This window comes from Phyllobates terribilis, unplaced genomic scaffold (assembly GCF_046119375.1).
Source record: "Phyllobates terribilis strain yellow unplaced genomic scaffold, ASM4611937v1 Scaffold_2__4_contigs__length_985480577, whole genome shotgun sequence".
Classification (NCBI taxonomy): domain Eukaryota; kingdom Metazoa; phylum Chordata; class Amphibia; order Anura; family Dendrobatidae; genus Phyllobates; species Phyllobates terribilis.
The window spans coordinates 256,714,567-256,741,229 of NW_027362762.1; the positions used below are offsets into that span (position 1 = coordinate 256,714,567).

At 38.4% G+C, this 26,663-nt stretch overlaps 1 protein-coding gene across 8 annotated transcripts in view; it reads right to left on the reverse strand.

The window, feature by feature from the left end:
* Window positions 1-24,014: 24,014 nt before the first annotated feature.
* DACH1 (dachshund family transcription factor 1) overlaps window positions 24,015-26,663 on the reverse strand; it is a 510,801-nt gene continuing 508,152 nt past the window's right edge. For all 8 annotated transcript variants that reach the window (XM_073663956.1, XM_073663952.1, XM_073663951.1 and 5 more), the window contains one exon: window positions 24,015-25,748. In XM_073663956.1, coding sequence (XP_073520057.1) covers window positions 25,711-25,748 — 38 coding nt within the window. In that variant the 3' untranslated portion in view covers window positions 24,015-25,710. The remainder of the gene's footprint in view (window positions 25,749-26,663) is intronic.

Sequence of the window (26,663 nt, forward strand, 5' to 3'; positions counted from 1 at the left end):
AAGATAACATAGATGGGAGAGGTCTCTATGAATAGGAATTCCTAAGTATTTGATACCCTGTGAGGGCCAGGCAAAGGGAAAGTTGGACTGGATGGAATCCTATATGGATTTAGGGAGGGAGACATCGAGGGCCTCAGACTTCGCTGCATTGATTTTAAAATTTTACCATGTAACAAAGTGATCTATTTCAGCCATAACAGCAGGGATGGATATATGTGATTGAGTGATATATACTAGGACATCATCAGCAAATAGAGAGCACTTGTACTCGGTGCCTCCCACCTCAATCCACCTAATATTGGGGTTATGGCGAATTGATGAGAGCAGGTGCTCCGTCACTAGCATGTATAAGAGAGGGGACAGAGGACATCCCTGCCTTGTCCCATTGGTGATTGTGAAAGGTGATGAAAATGTTCTGACGCACCCCCTGGGCCTTGGGACACCCGGAGCCGGACCCTTTTTGGTGGATGCTGGTGGTTGTAGTCTTCGTGGCGGCGATCCGGTTCCGTGGCTCAGGGCGGTCAAACCAGTGGCGGAACTATTTATGTGGTTTTGATGTTTAAATGTCCGACTACGCCACCCGTGGATTGCGGTCAGAGTGAACCGCCGCTACAGGGCAGACCGCTAAGGCTGGTGTTGTGGGTGCAGCAGAGCGTAGCATAACTCCCCACGGGAGGAGTATAGCCTCAGGGCAGTGTATGCGGAGGATGGGGGTGATGGTGCAGGGCAGCAGCAGTAACGACACGGAGTCAGTGATGCAGTTCAGGGCCTTTACTCACAGTTCTTATTATTCAGACCACGTCTGCAGGTAACGGCTGCCCACGTCGTACTGTGCTCACCAGGTGAGGGGCTCAGACAACTCCCAGATAACTTTGGAGCGCTTCACAGGACCCCCTTTGTGTGTCCTTTGTCTGGCCTTTCTTACCAACAGTTCTGTCAGGCTGCCTCGGGCCTCCTCTTGGTAAACTTGGCGCCAGTTTCCCTGACCCTATGTGGTGCCTTCCTAGCGGGTGGAGCAAGGGGCTGCGCCACATAAAATGTCAGAGCCTCCGGTTTCTAGCTGAGGGTCGTTTCCTGCCTCCACTAGTTCGGGGACCGGTCTCCCCCTTTGGCCTGACCCCTCCACGCAGGTGGATTCGGGCGTGCGGTGGCGACTCGCCCGTCCGCACCCCTGGGATCCCTTCATTCCTCGTTCCTGGAGCCTTCTCCGCTCCTCTTCCTTCCTTCTCCCTCTTGCAGGCCTGGGCCTCTGTTACTAGACCCGCCTCCGGAGCAGAGCTCATGCAGAGCCCCTGCTCCCTGCCACTTCTGCTCAGACTTCTCTGCACTGAACTAAGATGGGGCCCACCTTTTATACTCCCTTCTCAATGCACCCAGGAACTGCTTCCTCCCTGCTCCTGCACTGCAGGGTTCCCCTTCCTCAGTGTTCCCTCCCCCCACTCCAGCCAGGGACAGGGACTGTCGTGCCCATCTCAGGGGCATATTGGTCGCCCTGCCCCACGGCAATGTGGTGTAATGCATGCAGGTGTCGGGTCCTGATCCACACTCCATCCTTATCTGAGAGGGAGATATCACACCTCTGGGTGAGGTGCAATACGTCTGTAGCAACCGAGCCCTCGGTGCTACAGTTCCATTTATCTTCAGCCTAGGTGACGTATTGTGATACAGGGCCGTGATTTTGGCTATAAAAGGGTCCCCTAGACCCCTACCCCAAGCTTTTTAAGAGAATCATATATTGCGTGCCAGGAGACTCTATGGAATGCTTTCTCAGCATCCAACGAGAGTATCTACTTACAAATTTTTAACTGCATCTAGCCCAGGAAATACTTTGTGCCTAGTAGCAGTGTCTGCTAGTCAGCGGATTATCCCGGCTGTTAAGCAAGCTACACCACCTGTAGTTTGGACACTTAATTTTTTCAAAGGAAATGCTTCGGGACCACAGGATACTTAGTGAAGAGCATCAGGAGGCACCCCAAGGCATAGGGGCTGGGACTGGCACTAGGATGCCTTGCGGTGGACAGCCGAGCTCGATCCTTATAAAAGCTTTTTAACTGCAGCAGCTTTAGTGGACGCTACTGGAGCTGGAATTACGCGGCTGCTGGCATGAGACTTGCCCTCCAATAGATCCTTGTAAATGGATTTAAAGTGTATTCATTCAAATTAGAGGGACAATTTAAATTAAAAAGCTTAGAGCTGCCTCCACCACAGGGGGGCTCTCTCGACCCACCAGCGGACAGGCACCAGTATTGGGAGAGGGGGGCTGGCCGTCAGGGTTCACCGCGGCTCTGGCACAAACCCGGCGACACGGAGGTGGCACAGGCAGGAGCGGACTGGCCGTCTCGGCTTCTCACTTTTTGGATTTTAGAAGGGCATGACATGCCTATATCTGTGTCTCCCCCTCCTTTTACTCCTCCACCTCTTTTCTTTTCGCATGACTATATGTACTTGTCACTTTTCCATGTGTTAGTTGTGTCTTCTGAGCAGTTTGTCAGCTTTTGGACACCTTTGAAGGTGTTTTCTATGTGTTTCTATGTGTTTTTGTTTGCCTGCCATTGGTTTTAACGGTGTTCGAAGGTGTTCGACGAACAGTTCGACGAACAGTTCGGCGAACACACGGGTGTTCGACGAACCGAACCGAACTCGAACACTACGGGGGTGGCTCAACACTAGTAGAGATGTGTCTGCTGCTAGAACTCTGTGTGGAATTGAGCTGGTCTCTAATCTGAGCTGCTGTTAACCTGCGATTTCTGAGGCTGGTGACTTGGATAAACTTATCCTCAGAAGCAGAGGTGACTCTTGGTCTTCCTTTCCTGGGGCGGTCCTCAGCCAGTTTCTTTGTAGCACTTGATGGTTTTTGCAACTGCACTTGGGGACACTTTCAAAGTTTTCCCAATTTTTCGGACTGACTGACCTTCATTTCTTAAAGTAATGATGGCCACTAGTCTTTCTTTACTTAGCTGCTTTTTTCTTGCCATAATACAAATTCTAACAGTCTATTCAGTAGGACTATCAGCTATGTACCCACCAGACTTATGCACAACACAACTGATGGTCCCAACCCCATTTATAAGGCAAGAAATCCCACTTATTAAACCTGACAGGGCACACCTGTGAAGTGAAAACCATTTCCGGTGACTACCTCTTGAAGTTCATCAAGAGAATGCCAAGAATGTGCAAAGCAGTCATCAAAGCAAAAGGTGGCTACTTTGAAGAACCTAGAATAGAAGACATATTTTCAGTTGTTTCACACTTTTTTGTTAAGTATATAATTCCAAATGTGTTAATTCATAGTTTTGATGCCTTCAGTGTGAATGTACAATTTTCAAAGTCATGAAAATACAGAAAAATCTTTAAATGAGAAGGTGTGTCCAAACTTTTGATCTGTACTGTATATATACACACATTTGGCATTGCTATGTCCGGAACTATCCAACCTATAAAACCTTCACGCTATTTAAGCCCTTCAGTTAACTCCGTAATTTTTTTTTTTAGAGAATACGTGGCAAAAACTATGCTTTTTCATCATACCACAAAAAAAGTGTAATAAAACGCAATTAAAAAGTCGAATGTAAATGAAAATGGTATCAATGAAAATGTCATCTTGTCCCACAAAAAACAAGCCACCATACAGCTTCGTCAACAGAAAAATAAGTTATAGCTCTCAGAATATAGAGATGCAAAAACAATTTTTTTTCTATAAAATAGTTTTATTGTGCAAAAGCTTCGAAACATAAAAAATTATATAAATGTGGTATCGCTGTAATCGTACTGACTCGAAGAATAAAGTTGTTTTATTACTTTTACCACACAGTGAACAGCATAAGAAAAAAATAAAAAACATTAATGAATTGCTGTTTTTTGTTCACTCTGCCTCCCAAAAATCATAATAGAAAGCGATCAAAAAATGTTATGTGTCCGAAAATGGTACCAATAACTCGAACGTGAAGAAACAAGCCCTCACATGATTCTGTCGGCAGAAATATAGTAAAATTATAGCTATCAAAATATGGCGATGCAAAAACTTTATTTTGTATAAAAAAGGTTTTTTTAGCATGTGTTAGTAACCAAACATAAAAAAATGACCCAAAGAATGAAGTCGTTAATCATTTATACTGAATGAGGAACGGCGTAAAACAAAATAAAACCTATTCTTGACCTGCTGTTGATGTGTTCATTCTGCCTCTGAAAGATCACAGTAAGGCTCAGCTCACATGTATCTTGCACTCTGCAAGGAAAGCGTACACTGGGATTTCCATGTAAATCTCTGAAATACATGATTCAGACGGAATATCCAGCGGAAGATTCCCTATAATGAGGCAGGAGACACTGCAAACGCAATCTGTCCTATGATTCGGCAGTGTCCCTCTTCTTAAGCGTGCATAAAAGCGTGATCGGCCACAGTTTTGTGCACCTCTGAAAATAAGGATATCACTGAACGGAGGCCAGATGAAGAACACAGTAGCTTTGCTTCCTCAGTATAGTCAATGAATCCCTCAGGGGTTTCATCTGAATCATGTCATTCAGAGATTTAGATGGAAACCTCAATGTAAGTGTTCAGCGTAAAGCGCAGGATAAATGTGATCCAAAATGTTATGTAAAATGCTCCCAATAAAATCTTCAACTCAATCCACAAAAAAAGTAAGTCCCCACGTAGGTCCACCATGTGTCTATGGAAATATAGGGGGCTTCCCTGTTACTGGTAGCACAAAGGCTCTGGAAAAGCGTTATGGCTCCATATCACCCAATAGAAATCAAGCAAATTCTAAGGTCCAAAATTTAAATTCCCCCCTCCCTTCTGAGCCCCAGTGTGCCTAAACCACATTTAGCATCCACATGTTTTGCATTTCAATAGCAATGAGAACTTGCTGAACTTATGAGTTCATGTTTCCAGAAGCATGAGCCAGACACAATGTAATGGCACTACAATGTACTGGGCACTGCAATGTACAGGCACTACACTGGCAGATTTGAAATTTTCACTCGGCAACATCCACTGCTGCTTGTTTCTGAAAAACACTCATGGAGACATGGACTTATGAAAACAGAATTTGTCTGACAAGTTTTGGTGCCATTTTTACGCATTTCCCCTTGTAAAAATATAACATTTGGGGCAAAAACTAAATATTTGTGGTAAAAATATAATTATTTTTTCTTCACTGCCCAATGGTATAAAATTCTGTGACACTCTCGTTGTGTCAATATGATGACTGCACCCTTAGATGAATTCATCGGGGGGGTCACTTGTGGGGGGTTCTGCTGTTCTGGTACCTTAGGGCTCTGCCAATGTGACATGGCACCCTCAAACCATTACAGAAAAATCTGAACTCCATATATATCGCTAATTCCCTTCTGAGCTTTGCACTGTGCCTTAAAAGTAGTTTTCAAGCACATATGGGGTATCGGCGTACTCAGGAGAAATTGCTTAACAAATTGTAACATTAATTTTCTCCTATTATCTCTTTTCAAAATTAATAACTTGGGGCCAAAGCAACATTTTAGTGGAAAAAATGGTAATTTTCCATTTACTCAACCTAATGTTACACAATTCTGTGAATCGCCTGAAGGTTAAAAATGCTTACTGCATCCCTACATGAATTCCTCAAAAAGTGTAGTTTCCATGATATGGTCACTTGTGGGGTTTTTCCACTGTTTAGGCATGTTGGGGGCTCTGCAAGCATGACATGGCATCCGCTATCTATTTCAGCGAATTTTGCTCTACAAAAGTGAAAGGGCGCTCCTTTCCTTTTGAGCCTTGCTATGTCCCCAAACATTAGTTTTGCACCATATATAGGGTATCTTCATACTCAGGAGAAATTGCACAACAAATTCTATGGTCCATAGAATACAATTACGGATAATACTCTATGTAGGTCGGAGGAGGGAGGAGCCAGAGTGCAGCTCTCATCCCTCCTACTCTCCCTTCTATCTAGATAGAATCTTATCAGTAGTAACTGCCATCTCCTATCTCAGTATAGGGAAAGTCTCTCTTCACTGAATACAGATTTTACTGCAGAATTGAGATTTTTGATAATGACTGATACATTTAAGCAGGGAAAGAAGCAAATTTTTCTGATAACATATATTACAAAGTTGCTTATTTTCATGTGTACTATTGATTTATGAAATAACTATTAAAGTGATGGTTACAATTGATATTGAAGGGATAATATTTTACTTTTATATGTTTTAGTATTACTAGCTTCATAGTCTCTAAAGTTTTATATGTTGTTTCATATTTTTCTTAAAGTTTCATATTTGGTCTAATATTTTCTTATTTCATTTTCATAATGTTTTCAGAAACTGTGTGTGTTAATAGTAGTTAATTTAGAAAAGACATAATATCAACAAAATCTCATAACATGTTTGTGAGAAGAGGGCAGCTGATGGAAATATCCAATGGGAACTACATTTGTCTGTGAATGGTATAAGAATCTTGCTCACATGATTAATAAACAGAATTGTTTATGCTCACATTCGTATGCTTTTTTTTTTTCCTGATCGCTTGGGGCTGAGTCCCACAATTTGGCCTCATTGGTGATCCTGTAATCTGACTTTAAGTTAGAACACGCAGCTTAAACAGATTTTTGATGAGCATATTTTAAGAAGCCTTGTACAGGTAGTTCTGAGTGGTTTATCAGTTTAGTAGTTGCTATCCCGGACGCTCTTCTCCCGTGCAGTTAACGGAGATAGAGCGAAACGCTATACCCGTTCCTGTGTTCAGAAACACGGAAGGGTTTAACATTTAAGTTTGTCGCTTTCCTTTCCACCCGGAAAGTGTTCAGGCTGCATTGTGGACCCCGGGGTCGGTTGCGTTCCATTATATTAAAGTTGATTGCAACCGCCCTCCTAACACCCTGATTGATGATGGGTTCCATTAGGTGTGGTCCACTGTATATGACAGAGGACATTCAACTCATTTTGAGCTGAATATCAGGCAGAATGATTGAGATAAGGGACTCTGAGTAAAGCGGTAAGATAATTTCAGATTGCTGGGAAGTAGATCTCTGAATGATCACGTGTGAATGAATCGCCACATGACATACTGTGAAAGGTGCAAAAGTATTCGGGCTGTAATATGTCAAGGGACTGAGCCCTACAAGATATTCCTTATGTATGGACTTTCCCAACCATTATAATTAGCCCACGACAGGAACGTTATTGATATTTTCATCTATATCTGAGAATATGCAACAATACTCCATCCTTGGAAGGTGTAGTGTTGCATAAGTTCCTGCATTTGATGAGTCAAAAGTGGCCAGATAAGTTAGTGATTTGCCTTATAGTAAGGTAACTTGTTTTTTTTCTTCAAGGTGAGAATGAGGGTTTTGTGAAATATAAATCTTTCTTTTAAGTTAAATATAGAAACTACTTGGATTGCTGCAATTTTAAGAAGTCTCAGGATGGGTGGTCTCAATCTTCCACTTTGTGGTAGTGTATGTTAAAAGAAGTTGTAAGAGGATGTGATATTTGCATTATTTGTGTGAGAGAGATGAGTCCTTATTTTAATAAGCAATTTCTGAGCTGCCACTGTTGGGAGGAGAACAAGTGGTTGTTGGTTTTCTATGAGCACAGAAAACTGAGTATTGTCCCTATTAACACTTTCTTTACTCTGTGCTTTTGTGTGTGTGTGTGTGTGTGTTTTCAAAGAGACAATGCTGTGCAGAAAGACCAGAGGCTTTAGGGTTTAACCTGAACATAAAATGTGGAGACAAACTTAAAAGAAACCAAAAGTAATATTGTGCTTACTTATGGAAGACTTGGAAGCGATTGTTTTGGTCATCTGTGTGAGTTTGTGCCTGCTTTGCATTGTAGGGTTGATGCACAGGATAGTTTTGGATCAGCGTAGGGGTACCCAACTGCACACCTGGTATAGTAAGTCAGAGAGCCACGTGGTCATTTCCACTGAACATGGAGCTGGTCTAGTGGATGAGAGAGCTGACTGAGCCTTCCCATTACACCTTGAGAGCTCATTCTGACTTGGAGTGTGGTCTGTTGCTTGAGGCATTTTAGGACATCTAGGCTCACCATGGCTGGGACTTACGGACTCCCTTCTCACCACCCTCTGCTCCCTAGCCCGCCTTGCCGCTATTTTAGCAGCCTCATCCGACCTTCTGTTGCCCTCTACCCCCATGGAGCCACCTTTTGTATGTGCTTTCACCATGATTATGCCAACCTGGACTGGTAACATCAGTGACTCCATTAACTGATTCACCAGTTCTGCATGTTTAATGAGCATACCTGCTGACGTAAGAAAGCTCTGCTTCTGCAGATTGGGTCATAATCATGTGATATTCTGAATGCATAATGAAAATCTGTGTAAACGTTAGCCATTTTACCTGTTGCTGCTCTACACGCATCAATAAGTGCCTTTGGCTCTGCCTCCTGCGCTGACATGTTAGAAAGGAGTGGTTCAGCTTGGTTTACCCCCTGTGAGGATACTACTTCATATCCAGTGTAGAATCACCTATCTAGGTGGGTTATCTTCAAAAAACTCAAAATCTGCATTAGGTACATGTTTATCATGGATATGTGAAAAACCTGCTGTCTCCTGACTAATCAGTTCTATGAAGTCATGTTTGTGTTTCATGCCAAAATAGTCCTCCTCATTTGCTAACACTGTCACCAATTTCCATTTTCTGAATCCACAGGCAGAAGTGTGGCTGGATTTAGAACAATACATCTTTTGAGGGTGACATACTCAGGAATATAAGGGCACATTCAAGTCTGAGCTGTCTGGCCATAAACAGGTTTTGGTTGGACTTGTATGAGTATGGCATGGATTTCATGTGGGGTGTAAATTGTCAAAGGAAAAGTCAGTCTGATCTCACAAGCTTTCCCTAGCAGTGCTACAGCAGTCCTAACACAGCAATATGGAGACAAAGATCGATAACTTACTACTCAGTATAATTGCACCCGGTTATCAGAGGTTCTCCTACGCGTCTTTATGCTGGTTCCAGTTAAATATAACATGACCTAAGGGACAGAGGTGGTGGTGAGACTATGATCTGAATGTAGGGGTGTGGTTGCCAAAATAAGGACTGGTGTCAGTACTTGTGGTAAAGACAACAATTGTTTCCATATCTACACACATGACCTGACTCAAATTAATGAGACAGTGTACCAAAATGGTGTTTAAGACTGTAAGACAGCATCTATCAATGAGATATAAAGGGGTAAGTGTAGCTGTGGTATGGATGGAAAACAAATAAATAATACTTGGTGCACCCATAAAGTCATGTTGGGACTTTTAAATTTACTCTATTGTATACAGACTCCAACCCACATTTGTATTTGTAAGAAGGAATATTCTTGGTTTGTGAACATTGTGCTTACAAGTGGGTCAGTCCAGACCTAAAAGGGATTTGCACACTTGCCAGACTAACACCGGCACCCTTCATAATTCCTCACAGTAAAGTAGATATAGCAGCAGTTGCATTATCACACCTTGTTTAAACGAGCAGCAGACAATACGCCCGGGACAAATCGTAAGCCTCATGTAGTAGAAATGGGTGTAGCAAACAAAATATTCATTAGTATTTTAATATATCCCTTCATAACACAAATGTAGGACAAGTTAGAGGAAGCCACTGACTACATGGAAGATCAAATTTTGCACTAATGCAATACAGAGACAATTAATCATAGTCACTAACCAGCATACTATAGTGCTAAACAACCTGACAGCAAAAGAAGGGGGAATGTGCCAAATAATTGGTCCTGCCTATTGCCATTATATTAACCCTACATGCAATCTTTAGGTCAAATCAAATATACAGTATACATAAAGTAAGTGAACTTAGAGATAAATGGTTCCAAGAACACAATGCAATCAAAGACTCCTGGTAGGGAAATACATTCTCCTTTTTTAATCTATCCAGCTGGTTTAAGGGCATAGCGGGTTGGGTTTCTGGCATTATACAGACTTGCATGCAGATTTATTATACAGACTTGCATAGGAGGTTTGTGAGGACCTGCTAATGCTCATCAGACAGAAAGAGGGTACAATATTATATCTAAAGAGTCTGGACTCCACAACTTCATAGTCAGACAGATTTTATACAAACGGAGGAAATTCAAGACAATCATTACCGTCTCGGGGAGTTATTCCCCAGCAAAGATCACTCAAAGTCCAAGGCGTATGATAGTCAACCAAGTCACAAAGGAGCCAAAGGTAAACTCTAAGCATCAAATTAACTAATGTTATGATTCATGAGTCCATCATCAGGAGGCCACTGAACAACAATGGTGTGTATAGTAGGATTACAAGTCGAAAGCCATTGCTCTCCAAAAAGAACATTGCTGCCCATCTGCTGTTTGCTAAAGATCACCATAACTAGCCAGAAGGCTATTAGAACAATGTTTTGTGAATGGTTGAGACCAAAATATAGCTTTTTTTGTTTAAATGAGAAGTGTTATATTTGAAGAAAAAAAAACACAGCATTACAGTCCTAAAAATGTCATACTATTTATGAAACATGGTGGTGGTAGTATTAGGGTTTGAGCCTGTTTTGCTGCTTCTGGGTCAGAACTGATTGTCATCATTGATGAAATAATGAATTTTGAATTTCATAAGCAAATTCTAAAAGAAAATGTTATGACAACTGTTGAAGAGCTGAATCTCAAGAGAATGTGGGTCGTGCAGTAATAGAATGACCCAAAACACACAAGTTCTTCAACAAAAGAATAGAAAAAGAGGTAGTCTCAAGTTTTAAAATTGCTTTAATTAGTTGGACAGCCTAAAAATAAGCAGGTTTGCAATTGACTTGCTTTTTCTATTTGCTGTCATTCTCCTGCTATGAGAGATTTTATCATTTATAGTGTACAGCTAGTTTCCATGGAGCTTGGCCTCTATGCACTGAGAGTGCATTTGTTACATTCCAGAAAAGAGGTTAATTCTTAACATCCCAGTCAGCTCTTTCTAGACAGTTGATTTTTATACAGCAGTTAGCTACTTACCTCCTTACTAGGGATGAGTGGACCCGTGGCTGTTCGGGTTCATCGGGTTTTGACCGAACGTTAGCCCAAAGTTTGGATCAGGTACCAGAATTGTACCCAAACTTGAACCTAAACCCAAACCCCATAGAAATCAACAGGGACCCAAACTTTGGTGCTGGAAAGGGGTGTCTCTCTCTTTCCTCCCTGAACTCCCAAACTGTAAAACGAACTGCCAGGAGAAGTCTGTGTACGGAGTTCAGCAACGGACACTGAGTGTCCGGTACGAACCTAGAACTTTACGGTTTCATTTTGCTCATCTCTACTCCCTACCACTCCGTTCACTCCCTCTCATTTTCTGAAAAGATGCAGTAATAAATTACTAGCCCTCAGGTTTCAGTGCAGGTCCCCTAATCACAGCCCTCTCTAATTCTGTGTTCTTGCTGTCTAGAGCTGTGTGCTTGTTCAAATGCCCAGATATCACTATGTGTAAATACAGTGATAGCAGTGGAGACTTCAGGACAATCCACTGATGGCTGAATGTTTTACAACACCACTTGTGCTAAGATTTATACCTCTACTAAAACTACAGTATTACTATTCAAATTCTACAAAGGTAACATACTACAGTAATAAAATAAATAGTTTATTAAAGTTAAAAACACACACACACACACACATAAATAATAGGAAATATCAAACACCTAAGCAGACATGTAAGGGGTAGGGGTGAAAGTTCATATCAAAATGCCAATAGTCAATCAATTCATTGCATTGCAATGCATTGCCGCAAGTATTTATGGGTAATTCAGTGTCATAAGGATGTGCATGAGCACCTCATTGGCATACTGGAAGTGCGCCATTTTGCATTTCACTGTGGGACACATGTTATTAGACCGGAAATAAGCATTCTTGCATTCTATCATGGGATGCAAACAGTGAGACCGGTCTTGTGTTCTACCATGGAACACATATTTTTGACTACGCTATGTTGTATTTAACCATGAGACACACATGTGACTGCACGCATGACTACATGCAGATCACATGCTTGTCCATTCAGAAGTGGATTTAACCATTTGATTTGCGATGGATAGTGTTATCATTCGGACAGGCTAGTTCATATCAAGAGGTGCATAAAGAAGAATAATATATATTGTGGTAAAAACAAAAGGCATCGATTATTAAAAAGTACATAAAGTGATGTAAGACAAATTTATAAAATACAATAATAAATGAATAACAATATAAAGTGCAAATAGTAAATGAAAGATAAATAGAAGTCAAGATAAAGTATGTACAAAGAGAAATAAAGTATAAATATAACAATACAATATATATAGATGAATAACCTATGAAAAGTGCAAAGTGTGAATAAAATATATACAGGTGCTTCTCACAAAATTAGAATATCATCAAAAAGTTAATTTATTTCAGTTCTTCAATACAAAAAGTGAAACTCATATATTATATAGAGTCATTACAAACAGAGTGATCTATTTCAAGTGTTTATTTCTGTTAATGTTGATGATTATGGCTTACAACCAATGAAAACACAAAAGTCATTATCTCAGTAAATTAGAATACTTTATAACAACAGCTTGAAAAATTATTTTAAAATCTGAAATGTTGGCCTACTGAAATGTATGTTCAGTAAATGCACTCAATGCTTGGTCGGGGCTCCTTTTGCATCAATTACTGCATCAATGCGGCGTGGCATGGAGGCGATCAGCCTGTGGCACTGCTGAGGTGTTATGAAAGCCCAGATTTCTTTGATAGCAGCCTTCAGCTCGTTTGCATTGTTGGGTCTGGTGACTCTCATCTTCCTCTTGACAATACCCCATAGATTGTCTATGGGGTTAAGGTCAGGCGAGTCTGCTGACCAATCAAGCACAGTGATACTGTTGTTTTTAAACCAGTTATTGGTACTTTTGGCACTGTGGAAAGGTGCCAAGTAATGCTGGAGAATGAAATTTCCATCTCCAAAAAGCTTGTCGGCAGCTTGTCGGCAGAGGAAACATGAAGTGCTCTAAAATTTCCTGGTAGACGGCTGCGCTGACTTTTGTCATGATAAAACACAGTGGACCTACACCAGCAGATGATATGGCTCCCCAAACCATCACTGATTGTGGAAACTTCACTCTAGACGTCAAGCAGCTTAGATTGTGTGCCTCTCCATTCTTCCTCCAGATTCTGGGACCATGATTTCCAAATGAAATGCAAAAATTACTTTCATCTGAAAAAAACACCTTGGACCACTGAGCAACAGACCTGGTCTTTTTCTCCTTGGCACAGGTAAGATGCTTCTGGCGTTGTCTATTGGTCATGAGTGGCTTGACACAAGGAATGCGACACTTGTAGCCCATGTCCTGGATATGTCTGTGTGTGGTGGCTCTTGAAGCAGCAGTCCACTCCTTGTGAATCTACTCCAAATTTTTTTTACAGGAAACGTTTAGATGCAGTTATTGCTACGCATAGGGTTCACAATAAATACTGAAATCAAAGGTTCACATACTTTTGTCACATAGAGACGTGAAATTGTATAATTTTCCTCAATATAAAATGACAAAATCGAATATTTTTGATTCGTCTATTTGATTTGGTTCTCTATTTTTAGGACTTATGGGAGAATCTGATGTAGTTTTAGGTCATGTTTATACAGAAATATGGAATATTCTGAAGGGTTCACAAACTTTCCAGTACTTCTGTATTTAAAAAATACAGTTTTCATGCTGTCAGTTTAGCATTCACAAGACAATGTCTTTCATTTTTCAGCTTTGCATTAACTGGGGTCAGCAGTCCTTTCATTGTCACCAGATCATAGGATTATACCTTGAAAGATGAAAGCAGATCTTGAATACCATAAGCAATCACAGTTTATCTTCTAGTGTCTCTTCTTTCTACCCACTGCATATGTCAGAGAGCATGCCCAATACAGACTCTAAAACGTCAATTCTTAATTTTATTCCTTTGCCTCCTCATGTCCGTCAATCTGCTGTAAAGTCAACTGCATTAGCTTCTGCAGAAATTTAGGCAAGGTGTCTGCTCCCATAAACATGAGAAGAAAGTAAAAAAATACACTATCAGAAAATAAAGAACAAATATGCATTTATAGTAAAAGTAGTATGAAACGGAGGCGGACATACCATTCACAAGGGCCCAAGAGGTAAGGGGGCCCACATTCGCCTCCAAACCAGCCAATAACTTCTGTCACAGACACATTATTGGATTGTAAAGAGCCCATATCCTGTCCTTGCACAGAGGCCATCTTTTGTCTGTATCTGCCCTGCTAGTAAAGTAATATAAGTAGTAAAAGAAATGTGGTTATACATTCCATTTAAGTTAATGAGTTATTACAGTATGCATAAAAGTTGAGAATACAATTCCAAATTCAGTCCTTTGTCTTTAAAAGAAATAGTTTTGGTAATTACTCATTTCACTTCTGTCTAATGTTTATGGTGACTTCAAGATTTCTCTATATGAATTTCTTAAATTATTCCTCTGTAGCTGCTTAAAAATACGTTCAGTACTAAATTGAGGTTTCAGTTAGGAAATAATGGCCCAATTATAAAATAATGATTTTGAAGCTTCCCAGAACTTCATAAAATATAATCGGCATCTGAACATCAAATATCTGCTTGTCACATAAAGAAATGTAAATCTTGTCAAAGTACCAGTTTACACAGGCTTACATGGAAAGCTTCTGTCTCTCATATCTACTTTCCTGCTCTCTCAATGTTTGTTTGATACCTAACATGTCATTTTATGTCACCTCAGTTTTTGAAAATCAAATGATTATGATTGCTGACACCAATACTTGACTTGTCACTTAGCATGGTCACTTCAGTTTTCAAATTTAAATGACATCTGACCCTGAAAGCTGACTGTAAGTCATATTTTTTTTTTATTTTGCAAGAATGAATAACAAATCAAATGTACATATATTTTCTTTGGAAAGAGTAGTAGGGGCTCACTGCTGATGAGAACAAAAATACTAAGTACGGATGTCATACCTTGTAATCCAAGTCAGCAAGAGAGTAAAACTACAATATTTCTACTACTTTGCAAAAAATGTAAATTCAAACCCTTCATATTTACAATCTGAGCAATCAGACTTGAATTAAATTGTATTTTTTTCCAAAGAAAACTGACTTTAAAAAAATGCAGGAATAATTCAATTGTAAGGCACTTTTTAGGACAATACTTTTGATCTGTGTAAATGTAGACAATTACCGTTTTATATTTTTTACTGTATTAAAAAATGCTGCTAAATAATTATTAAATGGCTTTTCCATGATAATAAAAATACGAAGTACCTATATATGTTGAATACTCACGTAGAGATGCAAGCTTAGTTTGGAATGTATTTTCTTAGTTTCATGTTGTTTTCATGCTGCCAGGTTAGAATTACTAATGTAAACGATTAGGGTTCAGATTAGGGGCAGACACAGACAGAAGATGGCCGCTGTGTAAGAACAGTATTTGAACCCTTTGTAGTTCAATAATGTGCTTTTGACTAAAGTTGTTTTGCTGCTTTGGAGATGTAAGTAATGCCCCCTTACCTCTTGGGCCCCCATGCAGCTGCACAGGTTGCACCAATGGTGTGTCTTCCCCTGTTCCTCTCCCATCTGATACTCATTGCCTCTACCATTGCCTACTGTTGTGAGCCACTATATAAAAGAAAAGTGTAAAGTAATGCTAAAAGTAATGTGTAAAATGTAAAGTAATGCTACTGAGACACTACTCTGCTAATCACTGAAATTCTATGACTTGTTGTTTGTTGTCCAGCATGTTTAACTCCTTCCCGTAAAAACTAATTTACATTTTTTCCTCACTTTTTTTATACCGGTAATAACTCTTATTTTTCCATCTACATGAGGGCTTATTTTTTTGGGATGAGTTGTAGTGATGAATAACACCATTCACTCTGCCATATATGACATTTACCTTATTGGTGAAATAATATTATATTTTGAAAGTTCCAGTCACTGCTGTTAGAAGCAAGTGTTGATTGCATAATACAGTCACATTGATCAGGCTCACCTCCTGAGCCACCTTTATATACCCATACATGACGTGACATATATGTGCATCCCATTGGGAAGGGGTTAGGTTCTTCTATAAACTGTGCAGCTCTCTTGTATGGAGCTCTAATAAAACTTCTCCAAAGGTGTATGAGATCCTTACGGTAATTTCATTTACCTCTGATTTCATATGGAGGAATTCACAGGGGTTTTTATGCAGTCTTATAGGGGACTTAGCCACTATAAATACTATACCTGAAGAATAGATTTGACTTCCGTAGTTATAAAGAAAAAAACATTGTATTCCATATGCAAACAAGGGCTCCATGGTGAAGCCCTGGAATGATAAAGTGCGCAGTGCACCATTCTGCCCCCTCAATTAGCATGCTGCACACCTACCTTTAGCTGGATTGGCAACACTCACTTGCCTGCAGTGATGGCTGCCTGAATTGCATCCCCAACCCTACACATCTATACTGACATTATAGAAGTCCAGCAATCAAGTGCACACACGTGTAAGTGCAGGTTCACTCTAATCTTCCTCTTCTGTCTGCGTTGTTCACCTACAACTAAGTAATACTGTGATGAGCAAGTGGCCCCTGCAGACAGGAGAGAAGTGAAATCTATACAGCAGGTATGATTTTTATAAGAACTTAGTTCCTTATAGAACTGTTTAAGTAATTTATATTGAGTTTTAAGAGTGACAGAGTCCCTTTATTTGTAGAAATGGGTGAATTTGTTCTAGTGGAATTTAATTCTACTCAGATTTTACAAAAATATGAAATTTTTAGAACACAGTTTTTTTTTGCAATTCGCTCCACACAAATTCAGCAAAATGGTGGTCAGTTGGCCACCATTTTGGTGAACCATAGAGGGCCAGCAAAAGGTTAAAAAAAAACACCTAACATCTTGCCGCTCACCTCTCTGGCAACCACCGCTGCTCGCTGTCCCCCATCTAATCCTCCTTGCCTCTTCTTTCTCGAGATGAAACTCCAGGTGTCACCATGCTAAGCAGGGACTTTCGGCTGTTACCAATCCCAGAACATCCCTGTGCATGTAAAACTTGAGGTTGTAATATCGTGATGGTATAATGTGCACAGCAACATTAAGATGCAACTGCTCAGGGACGTTCTGGACCTGGTCATGGCAGGAAATCTCGGTCTAGCATGAAAAAGCCTGGGGTTTCAGTGTGCAACAGCAGTATGAAGAGGCAACAAGAAACAGATGACGGACATCAAGCAGCGAAGACTGCCAGAGATTTGATTGGTGAGGTAGTATTATTATTTTTTTTATACATCTTACATTTACTATGCTCAGGGGTCTGGAGAGATGCCAGAGAATATTTAATTTGTGGAGAATAAATTAGCAGGTAAAATCCGCATGATTTGATAAATTCATATATTGGCAGATTCAATCATCTCTAGTTAATTGTTAATTAAACAAAGTTTTATCATTTTTAAAGGTTAGAAAGCAGAAACATGTCCTTCTTTGATATGTGTTGTAGATCAAACTTGCTTATGTAAGCCAATGGCCCCTTGACATGTCATCTGTGTGCTGTCCATATATATCACTGTTTAATAGGTAGGAGAAGCTAAGAATTTTTTTTTGCAATGTCGATGGTAAATACTGAAACATGGACCAAAAGTGAATCCAACACACTGAAAAAACAATTTTTTTTTTCAAGTTTGAGAAAAAAAAACCTGATGTGTGAAATGAGTCTCACACCAATAAAAATATACTGTACAAAAATAATTATAAACTGAGAAATCAAAGTATATGAATCAGATGTTTATAAGTTACTATATGGTTGGGTTCATACATTTTGGTTGCAGGGCAGAAGTGTGCTATGTGTCCAAGGACTAAGCACCAAAACTACTTGTGGTTAACCACAAATTGCCAAACTATTTCTGGCATCTGTAATTGACACTGTCTCCCAACAATTCACGACTTTTAATCACACAGCACATTTCTTGCCTGTGAACCCAAACTAGAGCTGTATTCACATTAAGCCATCATGTTTCGACTTCATACTGCAACAGCCCTGTACAAGTGCTGTCTTTCCACTGTTTCCCTGCACAATTACTTAATTTTTTAGGTATACAGCTTTTTCACATCCAAGACCATGCAACCTAAAACTTAAATCTGAATAAAATAATTAATCTAGAATTAATCTAGACGTATAATTATTTAATATTGTTAATATATTACTATAGATTCCTTAAATTAGATTGTAAAATCAGAAAGTAAACTTTCCTAGATTACAAATTATGAAAAAAAACACTATTGAAAAAATCATTTGGAGCTTTCATATACTTTTATTAGCAGATTTTTGAAAAAATTGAATGCAATAGCCTGAAACATGGCTCTCACGTCAAAACTAGGTGCAAAGAACTTGACTGCCATAGAAAAAATTTCCAATTCTAGCATTATAATGTAAAAACCGATTTTGTCCTGATTTTGCACAACAAAATTTGTAATAGCTTTTTTATTTTTTTTTAGAAAACTTTAAATATTTAGATAAAAATAGAAAGATTTCATAGGTACTCCATGATATTAAAGAGGATGTTGTGTTCCATGTCTTGCATAGAGTGCAGGTATGAATATTGCAATGACCAAAGAAATAGGCATTTTCAACAGTACAAATTCATGAAACAATATTGATACATAATTCATAGAATATATATTTTTGACCTGTGCATGTGAAGTATGAATTCAAATTAATGAATCTATATAACAGAATTCTTAGGTTCTGATTATTTACAAAGCTATTTATTAAAGTGGTTGTCCAGTCTAAGAAGAAAAGACTGCAGTCACTCCTTGTGACTACAGACTGCCAAATCATGACAGTGTGTAGTATGCACATTGTCACGATTCCCTTGTATTCCCTGTGCAAGTGCGAGGTCATGTGACTGCATGTACTGTATGCAATTTACATACTTTCTGTCACATGCCAAATAAACTCTCCTCCGCTAAAAACGGCATCATTTTGATCATGTAACAATCCACCCAAATGGGGAAGAAGAATTGTGAAAAGTGGGCACGTCATACACTGTCATGATTCAGACGTCTAATGCTAAATGGAGTGACTGCAGCAGACTTTTCTTCTTAGACTGGACAAACCCTTTAAATTGAACTGTTGCCCACTATATTTGTTGGGTATTATATTGTTCCAAACTTTACATAGTGGTAAACTGAAAACTATAGTTATATGCAGTAAAGAATAATTAAACTTACTCCTCAATGCAGGAAGCATACTTATAAGAGAAGAAGGGTTAAAAAATCACTAACAATTCACTAAAATTTACCAATAACTTTATACAAGCCAATAGCTATTAGAAAAGTGTTTCACAAACAAATGATGGAAGCATAGAACAGCATGTCTGACTCAAATGTCATTTATATTGAGTCTTAATTCACTTCCATATGATGTATAGATATACAGTAAAGGTTAATTCACACAAGTATAAGACACTACTATGAACTAGTTCTGATGCTGCTTAGAAGCAATGCACTATGGCGGGTGCTTGGGGGGAAAAAAGTATATTTCAAAAATTTGACAAATTGAAATTAAAATGAAGAAATTATAATACATTTTTACATAACATAACAAGCCAAACTGATATCGGTTTGCAAAACCAAACAGAATTCTAGCATTGTAGTCACAGGTAAAATTCTCCTAGGTCACTCTGGTAGTTAACCCTAGAACGCATACCTGGGGCCTCGCAGGCCCACCCTGTTAATTGTTTTCTATTTTCTGCAGGATTACTTTAGTTAGAATTTTGAAACTCTAGGCAATCCTCAGGTATATAGTTGTTTGTCATTTCCAGTTGTTCATTTATTTTTATGTTACAGGCATTTTCGGTAAAACAATTCTTTTTTGAAAATACCCATTTTTATGGTCATGCGTTTTAAAGATTGGCTCACAAAGGTTGATGAAGTATGTAAAATTAACAACTTGTAGACTCAAAAGGTCAAAACCAAAAATTTATATGGGAATAATGAATTCTGGAAATAAAATTCCAAATATAATAGATGATGCCCTCTATATTTCATTGTGGGATTCACCATTTTCCACCTATGAATGACCTAAATTGTATACCTAAACCTGTTCATCTTTCACTTCTTTGTAGCTCACGTAAATAAAATATGTTAAAAGGTATGGATGACATAGCACGTTTATGCGGAATCACATTCGCACTCTAGAATGGATACTTGCAAGACAGGGCAATTGTCCATGTGTGGACGTACTGTCAAAAAGATCCAAAGGAGCCCACTTGGAAAGAGCAAATACATGAAAATAGGTAGACCTTGGAAAGAGCACATAAATAAATATAGGTAGACCTACCATAGGTCTTTTCATGCGTGCTTGGAAAAGACCTATGGTAGGTTGAAACGTTGCTCTTTATGGCAGAAAAAAGAGGCTTTAAAGTTTTTTCATCCAATTTCGGATGCTGTCTACCTATTTTTATCTATAGCATGTTTATTAATCTTCTGAAACAGAGAGGTATGATATCCAGACTCTTCATCAAAAATATCTAAAATACACAATGTCTGGCCTTTAAACTTTAGTCAAATAAATCTCAACATAATGGATATTAAGACAATTTCGACATGCAGTTTAGGATATCTGTTAAAATAGAATGTATTTTTTTCTTTAGTACAATAGACTCTCTGAATCCTGCTAGTGTATGAGATGATTTTTGTGGCAGCACTTGCTTTTCTAGAGCAAGTGCCACCTGAATTGATTCCCCAGGTCTGCACATCCACACTGACACTGCAGGAGTTCAATCCACTGTCAAATTTAACATTAGATACATATGTATATCTTTTAGATAGACAGCAGTAAATAACAGTTATCCATGGTGACCATTTATTCTTTTATCAGGAGAGTCACATTTTTTCTAAAATAATGGTCAGTGTTCAGAGGCATAACTTTTGTTATAACATTTGTGGGCCCCAATGCAGAATCTCCATCTATCACAGGTATGTAATAGTATCAGGTTTCTCACATTTGGGGACCTTTTAGGCTCATTAAGAATCCCATACAACACATAAGATTAACGTCGGCCGAACCTGCCAATATAAGAGTCTTATGTGTATTGGTGCCTTCAACAGATGATTATCAGGAAAGTTAAGGATATGGCATGTCTGATATCAGAGAGACAAGCCATTGTCATAAATGTCTGGCAGTGGCTCTCTCATGGAGAACACAGAAACACTCAGCTGAGCAAGCACTCTTGTGTATAACCGACAGCTATGAATTGTGCATAAGGGGACCTTAGGCTCCAAGAACCAGGTGCAACTGCAACCCATGCATCCAATATATTAACATTCCTATCAATGGTCAAAGAGATTGGTGACATTTTGCCTATAGTAAACACCCCAACTGATCATCACTAAATGGAATTTAGAAATACAATGCAACCTTAAAATTAAAAGTTAACTGTTTCTGACCAACAGTGAGGAAAATAAGTATTGGCTAATTTTGCAAGTTTTCTCACCTACAAAGAATGGAGAGGTCTGTAATTTTTATGGTAGGTACACTTCAACTGTGAAAGACAGAGTCATAAAAAATCCAGAAAATCACATTGTATGATTTTTACATAATTAATTTGCAATTTATTGCATAAAATAAGCATTTGATACAAAAGGAAAACATAAATTAATATTTGGTACAGAAACCTTCGTTTGCAATTACAGGGGTCAGACATTTCCTGTAGTTCTGGTAATGTTTGAGACTCTGGTCCCAGCTCTCTTCAGGTCATTGACCAGGTTCTCCCATGTAGTTCTGGGCTGATTCCTGACCTTTCTCAGAATCATCCTTACCCCACGAGGTGAGAACTGGCATGGAGCCTCAGACTGCGGAAGATTGACAGTCATCTTGTCCTGTAGCCTATCCCAGCCTTGTGCAGGTCTACAATTTTGTCCCTGGTGTCCTTAGACAGTTCTTTGGTTTTGGACACAGTGGAGTGGTTGGTGTGATTGATTGAGTGTGTGGACAGGTGTCTTTTACACAGGTAACAAGTTCAAACAGGTGCAATTAATACAGGTAATGAGTGTAGAGTAGGAGTGCTTCTTAAAGAAAAACTAACAGGTCCGTGAGAGCCAGAATTCTTGCTGATTGGTAGGTGATAAAATACTTATTTCATGCAATAAAATGCAATTTAACTATTTAAAAATACTACAATGTGATTTCCTGTTTTTTATTTTTAGATTCTGTCTCTCACAGTTGAAGTGTACCTATGATAAAAATTACAGACCTCTCCATTCTTTGTAAGTGGGAAAACTTGCAAAATTGGCAGTCTATCAAATACTTATTTTCCCCACTGTATGTTCCCTTGGTTACATTATTGATATCTTGTGTATTTTTGGAAATCAAGCTCTCTTCTATCTGCCCTCTTTGCTTGCTGACTTCAGAAAGCAAAAAAATGGACAAACGTAGCACAATACAAATTAAGCTGAGCCCACCAATTTCTGCAGGACTAGCCAGCTATCTTATGTGTATGGGGGCTTTCCAACTCTCTGATGTTGGAGGAAAAAAGGATCAAGTCATGATAAATATTAACACCTGGTTCTTTTGTTCACAGGACAAAGAGAATTGTGTGAAGGCGACTGAAGTGTCTCAATGCTTACTACCCTCTCTCCAAACAGAAACCATATATGCTTTGTTAAGCTAAGCATGAATGTATATGGGGATAATAGGGAGAAACAGTTGCCAACTAAACAAGCACAGCTTCATTTAATGTGTAGGGGATACTGCCAATACTGCAGACCAGCTCCTATCATAGCAGACAGTGACGGTACAGCAGATACATTTTTTTATAATCTCCCGATCAGTGGCGCGATGTATACATTGAATGGAGCTGCACTGCATAGCTCCATATAATGTGTAGCAATGGCAGTACTGAATAGGTACGCGGACGGTTCTGAATAAGTGCTGACCTACAGTTCTCGGGAGCAGTTGTTAAATATTGAATTGAAAAGCATTGTGCAACTCTGATGATGGAAGCTGATCGGTGGGGCTGTAGGGTGTTGGACCCGGCAATTTGTTATTGATGACCTATCCAACGGGATACATAACAATAAATTTGTAAATTAAAAATTATACCGTTGAACTTAAATCAGAGTCTATATTTAAAACTTCAAGACAAGATACATGTAGAGGAAATAAAATGTCCTTTCCATTACTGTAAATAAACTACATATTTGTAATTTTTGGAAAGAACTAAACAAACTAAATGTACAGAATTGTGTGCTCAATTATATTTTATGAATCAAAAGCAAGAAGAAAAAGTATTATTCCTATGATTCAAATACTTCTGCTTTAAAAAAGTGAATCTTGCATTACTGATTAAGATCACCCCCAAAAAAATATTAGGTAAGGAAAAGAACATTATAGACATAACATATTTGTCAATTCTTTTCACCATTTTATGGAGATCTATAGGATGAAAAATAGCATTATTAAAAATGTTGCCAGCTCATATATAATTCATTGGCCTACAGTGACAGCCTTCTAAATATGTGCATAGCAGATTATTTGCAAATATACAAACATAACAATACTATGGATAAAGTCATGTTACTGTCAGGCTATCATGTCAGTGAATATATACAGAAGAGTCCTTCTCTACATTTGCTCTTGGCTCGATATATCCTGAGTTGTGTGGAAATAACCAGCTTAGAAAAAAATACATGATTTAGCAATACACTGTCACAAAATGTCTATGTTATATGTGTCTATGTGTCGTCACCCAGTGGTAAATGTTAACTGTAGCCTAGCAAGGATTTTGCTAAAATGTTATGATAATGTATTAAGTTTTGTAAAAAGTCCTTGACCAAATTCCAGCAAAGGTAAAGTTGTATAAATAAGTATAGTTCAGCAAACATAATAAATCAAGAGAATAAAGCAGTCATTACCGTCTGCTAATAAATGAAGTCAATCACGCCATGGCTGTTTACCCCTTAAAGACTTCATTTGAATAAGTAGCAACTAATTCTAAAAAAAAATATAAAGTTGAAAGATGCCATAAGAATTTTTGAAAAAAAAAAATAATACAAAGTCTTAACAATATTTTATTGAAAAATATTGCTTGGTTCATAAAAAGAATGTGAAATTGTATATACAATATTTTATTTAAAAATTACAGCGTGAATTGAAATGTATAATTCAGGTTCTTGCACAGAAAAGTTATGTTGGGAGTACAATATGGAAGACTTTACAAGCTCCAGTTGTTTTAAACACAAACAATACTTATTACCAGGTTGAAATGAAATGTTACAGGAATAAAATTTCAGATTTGACATTAAAAACAACTTTTAATGTGTTATAACAAAATAAATTACATTTTATGTGCATAAAACTAGATATGTGTAGAAATTAAAAATTTGTACACTTTCTAGGACTAATTTATGAGTTCAGTCTTTAAAGGGGTACACAGAAATTAGAAAGTTATGTGAAATCTATGTTGTTTGGATTCCTAATAATATGGTCTGTTTTTTTTCCAGTTACTTATGGTGAAAAGATGATGTTTCAGTTAACACATCAAAAAAGACAAAATATATCTCCCTTTAACAATACAATGTACAGCTACAATAAGAAGATGGGCAGTGATCATACCATACAGTAGTGGGTTGACAGTGACCTGTCAAGTCAATACTCAGTATCAGTGGAAGTATATCAAGTGTTCAAGGTTTGTTATTTAGGAACTTTAAAATTAATAGAATTCTATAAAAATATGTCTGGTGTCTCGAATAGCTCATCGGCCAGATACCAACCCTATGAGTTATGTTTTCAGGGCTTTAAAGACTTAATATACAAATAAAACTGGCTGATGTTAACTCTTCTCTTCACCAGATTCTTAAATTTTGAATTAATACTGTGACTTCAGGACAAATATGTACATGCCTGCATGCGTTAAAACTATAAAGGCTTTTTAAGAACCAACAGAGTGACAAAACATATTGTCTAAAATTATCTTCCTAATCACTAGTAGTCTACTGCATACATAATACCTTCTGTGTGACTGTGTCTATGTACACATGGCCTGCAACACAAATAGACAATTTCTTATTCCTGATCCTCAAGGTGGTGAAGGAGAAAGATATACTCATTGTTTGGTTGATTCTGGACAAGAGGCTCAAGAACACACAGTCATTAGTTTACATTCAGCAAAAAGAGTTCATTTAGTTAAATACAGTAGTTCAGTTTCCAAGAGCAGGTGTTTTCCATTGTAGGATAAAAGTGTTATGAAGAAAACATTTTTTTATTAAGTAAAAATTTTTGTATCAGTCCTATCTTTGTTGACATTTTTTTCTGGATTTTCCATTTTAGTGCATGCCCTTTAAGGAATCTTCATATCAAACCATCTCTGCTGGTTTAGGTGTGAGAAAACATTTCTGATATTTAAGTGGACGCTGCTGAAAAGTTCTGGTGTGCTCAGTTAAAGAAATATACATGTTCTTTAAAAACATGAAAGAAGAATGGTGAGTCTTGGTTGTTGATAATTACAGTCTCTACAGAATTGCAGCAGCAGCTCATAAGAAGTCCAACAAGTGGAGTGCTACCATTAGTTATGAAACCTTTCAGACTCTCCAGTAGTCACAGGTCACTTGTCTGACAATACTGTAGATTCCCGGGACATCTGTATAGAAATGGAGTGTATTTTTACTTTTAACACTTTTACATCCTTCAGACTTTGCAATTAGTCTACAGAATGTTCCCACAGAGTCTTCAGCTGTTGCATATCTGTCTTCAGTACATAACACTGGTCTTTAAATACAGTCGTCCATCTGGAAAGAAAATAATAGAGTTAAGGTTAAATTTACCTCTGGAACATCCATTATACCTCTATCTTTGGAAAAACAATACGATTTTACTAAAACATCATTAGACCATAAACTGAAAGAAAACTAACACAAAATTAAGCAGCAGGTGAAAATCTGGCACCTGCTGCAGCTGTAACTATACATAGTTACAGAGGCGCAGACTCTAGTTTTTACATTTACATTTTACCAATTTTGTGCAACAAATAGGTCTTTTGTTAAAGGGAATCTGTCATAAAATTTTGGCGTTTAATCTCAGAGCTGCATAATGTAGGGATTTTTTTTCAATAAAATCACGGTTTCATCAGCAGGAGATTACCATTAGAGGACTAATAAACCTGCTGCCATTTTGTCCTCAACATTCATGAGCTATGTATAACCAAACTACTACCACTGATTAGCACATTTCTGCCTATGCACAGTATACTCAGAAAGTTGTCAACCAGTGGTGTTGGCGGGGTTATACAAAGCTCAGCATTCAGAGAACTGGTAGATCTGTAGCAGAGAAAACAGTGATTTTATCAAAACCACAGCAACCAGCTCTGTAATACATTGCTGGAATCGGGGTCTCTGCCCCTAGAGTACATCATGCTGCTCTCAGATGGGGTAGCAAAAACCTGGTGACAGATTCACTTTAACCTGAACTTGTCTCTTACACTCAGTGAATACATCTTCAGGCTAGAATCATATTCGAGAATAAATCAGATATTACCATAAATATATATCATATATCGCTATAGATGCAATAAGCTCCATGTAATCCATGACCTCTTTACCTCTTCTAACCTTTCCTTCCTGGGCATCACAGAAACATGGCTGACACCCTCCGACACTGCCTCCCCTGCTGCGCTGTTTTACGGTGGCCTCCACTTCACCCACACT